The sequence below is a fragment of the Monopterus albus genome, unplaced genomic scaffold (genome assembly GCF_001952655.1).
Source record: "Monopterus albus unplaced genomic scaffold, M_albus_1.0 scaffold290.1, whole genome shotgun sequence".
Lineage (NCBI taxonomy): Eukaryota > Metazoa > Chordata > Actinopteri > Synbranchiformes > Synbranchidae > Monopterus > Monopterus albus.
The window spans coordinates 292,483-294,972 of record NW_018128170.1 but is presented as its reverse complement, the minus strand read 5'-3'; the positions used below and the strand labels follow the sequence as shown (position 1 = coordinate 294,972).

Below are 2,490 nucleotides of genomic sequence, written 5' to 3'. Positions count from 1 at the left end.
CATGTGAATTGTGTTGCAATTATGTTGTATCAAGAAAAGGGTAAGTATAAGTAATATCTCATCCCTCTAAGTGTTTAACCATTGAAAAGTCAACTGCGGTTGCATTAGTACTTTTCCTGCCATAATTGTTATCCAGATCCACCTTGTGCAGTTTGTTACAAAAACTTAACTTAGTTAACAGAATAATCCCTACATATACTATTTATAATTAGCAAGGTAGCAGATAACACACATTATTACTTTGACCTAAGTTTCTTTTTCTCTTTTACATATCAGCAGGGTAACTCATCTTGATGAACCACGCCAGAAGCCAAATGTATTAGACTAATAAGACAAGTGTGTCTACCAATTAAAATTCTACACATTATTATCCATTTATTTAATCAGGTCAGTACCACTGAAATCAAGGACAGGGCAGGATGGCTGCAGCACAGTTACAAACCAATAAACAGCAAATGAAACAGAAGTCTGACAACTGACAACTACATGTGGATATAATACATTGAGACCCATTACTGACAGATGAACCCCCCACACTTCAGATATGCGCATGTTTCTTTAATAATTTCTCTACAGGCTATTTGAGGTCGATGGGATAATGTTGGCTTTTGTGTTCCCAAAAACATTTAGGAGAGATTCAACAGAAAAAAAAAACTCTTGGTATGATAGTACAGAAATTCTGGTAATGCTATACAGGCGTTTGCTTCCTTACTAAAATGACAAATTAGTTGTTCTCTGCGTGCATCTCCACAGGAGTACCCCAAGGTTCTATCCCAGGTATCTTTCAGTATATGGTGCCATTGGACTTTTCGGACACGACAACAGCCTGTCTCTGTTGTAGTACTTGTAGCTACACGCAGCTACAAACACTCACCATGAAGTTGCATGGCTCCACAGATTCTGGCAGTGCATTTACCAACATTACTGGATGCCCCTAGCTGTCCTCAAATACAGCAGTCAACAAACAGATCAACTCTGTAGCTAGTTCTATTCCAAATTAAAATCATTCTTCTTCTTAAAGGATTTGATGACCATTCTTTAAATCAAAAGAAACAGAATTGATTTTAAGATTATTTGCTTTAAAGGACTGCATGAGTTGGTGTTGGTTTTTATCTCAGACCTCTTTGACTCCTGTTCTGCCTTCCAGCTTCTCAAATGTACTAACTGATCACTACATGCTCCCTAATACAACCTAAGAGTGACTGAGCCTTTTTTGCATTTTCGCCCAGACTCTGAAATGTCTTGCCCTTCTTAGAACCTCTCCTTTTACTGGCATTTATAAATCCAGTATTAACCCCCATTTTTAGAACAGCATTTGGGTCTTTAATATGAAGGTCTCTCTGTGCAGTACACCGTTTATATTTTTGCATTTATTTACTTAAATCTGATGTGGATAATGTGCGTTAATGCTATGGAAGTCTTGTGTCCAAGAACTGATGAACGTACCTGTAGACTGACCTTTCTCGGCTGCTGTTTCAGGAACCGTGAGGTCTTAGAGAATGTGCTAGCGGTGGTTCTCGCTGTCCTGGTGGCCTTCCTCAGTTCAGTGCTGCTGATCCATGGCTTCTTCACTGATATCTGGGTGTTTCAGTTCTGCCTCGTCATTGCCAGTTGCCAGTATTCCTTACTAAAGGTGAATACTGAAGTTAACAAAGAAGCAGTTGATAAATTTTTTTAATAGTATGTTAAAACATCAGTTGTTTTTTTTTAGAAGTTTATCAAGGCATTAAATATAGAATATTTGTGAATTTACCTGGATTGTTCTTTATTGACAGAGTGTTCAACCCGACTCCTCTTCACCTCGACATGTAAGTAATTGTCACTCAGAAATCATTTTACACCATTAACATATGGATAATTTGGGGAGTTTTGGCCTTAACGCTGATACTCTTATTTTGATTGATGATCATTAGATTACTGGATAGCCCTCACAGTGAACAAAAAAATAGTCAGCAGTGTAGTGTAAAATGTTTAAAGAAGGAAGTGGCTTTTACACTTATACATTAGACTGAGGGTAGACAAACCGAGGATGAGTTTCTGTAATTTGACCTGTAGTTATGATTCAGTGTCTTTCCTTGCTCTTTGGTGGTTCTTTAAAATGATGTTTCTTTTCCCTGTACGTCTCTGTGTTCTCCCTCCCTTGCATCAGTACCCTTTTCTGAAACTGCGTCTTTTATTAATGAAGCTCCTACTCTGCAGCAGGCACAAGCTTTAAATAGCTGACCAGAGTTTAGAACACAGCTCACTCCCTCGCTCTGTGTCTGCATCTCCCTCTCTCTCCACCTCTTTTCACCTCTCCCCCTTGTGGCACACCCTTTTCCTTCACCTCATTTCACTATAAGAACCTTGTCCCCTTCCTTTTCCTTAACATTGCTGACATGTTTGGAGAAAACCTGGTCTGTTTAATGTGAATGTAGTGTGTGAACTGTCAGTGTTCCCCTCAGTGAAAAAGCAGAGCAGCTCATAGCCTCATTGGTTGAAACCTAGCCC

General features: G+C 39.0%; 1 protein-coding gene across 1 annotated transcript in view; it reads left to right on the top strand.

Annotated features, from left to right (window-relative positions):
• The window catches only part of pcnx1 (pecanex 1), a 30,925-nt gene that overhangs the window by 18,138 nt on the left and 10,297 nt on the right, over positions 1-2,490 (top strand). Inside the window, exons 13-14 of the mRNA XM_020622861.1 lie at positions 1,480-1,633; positions 1,776-1,808. Of these exons, the coding sequence (XP_020478517.1) occupies positions 1,480-1,633; positions 1,776-1,808 (187 nt within the window). The remainder of the gene's footprint in view (positions 1-1,479; positions 1,634-1,775; positions 1,809-2,490) is intronic.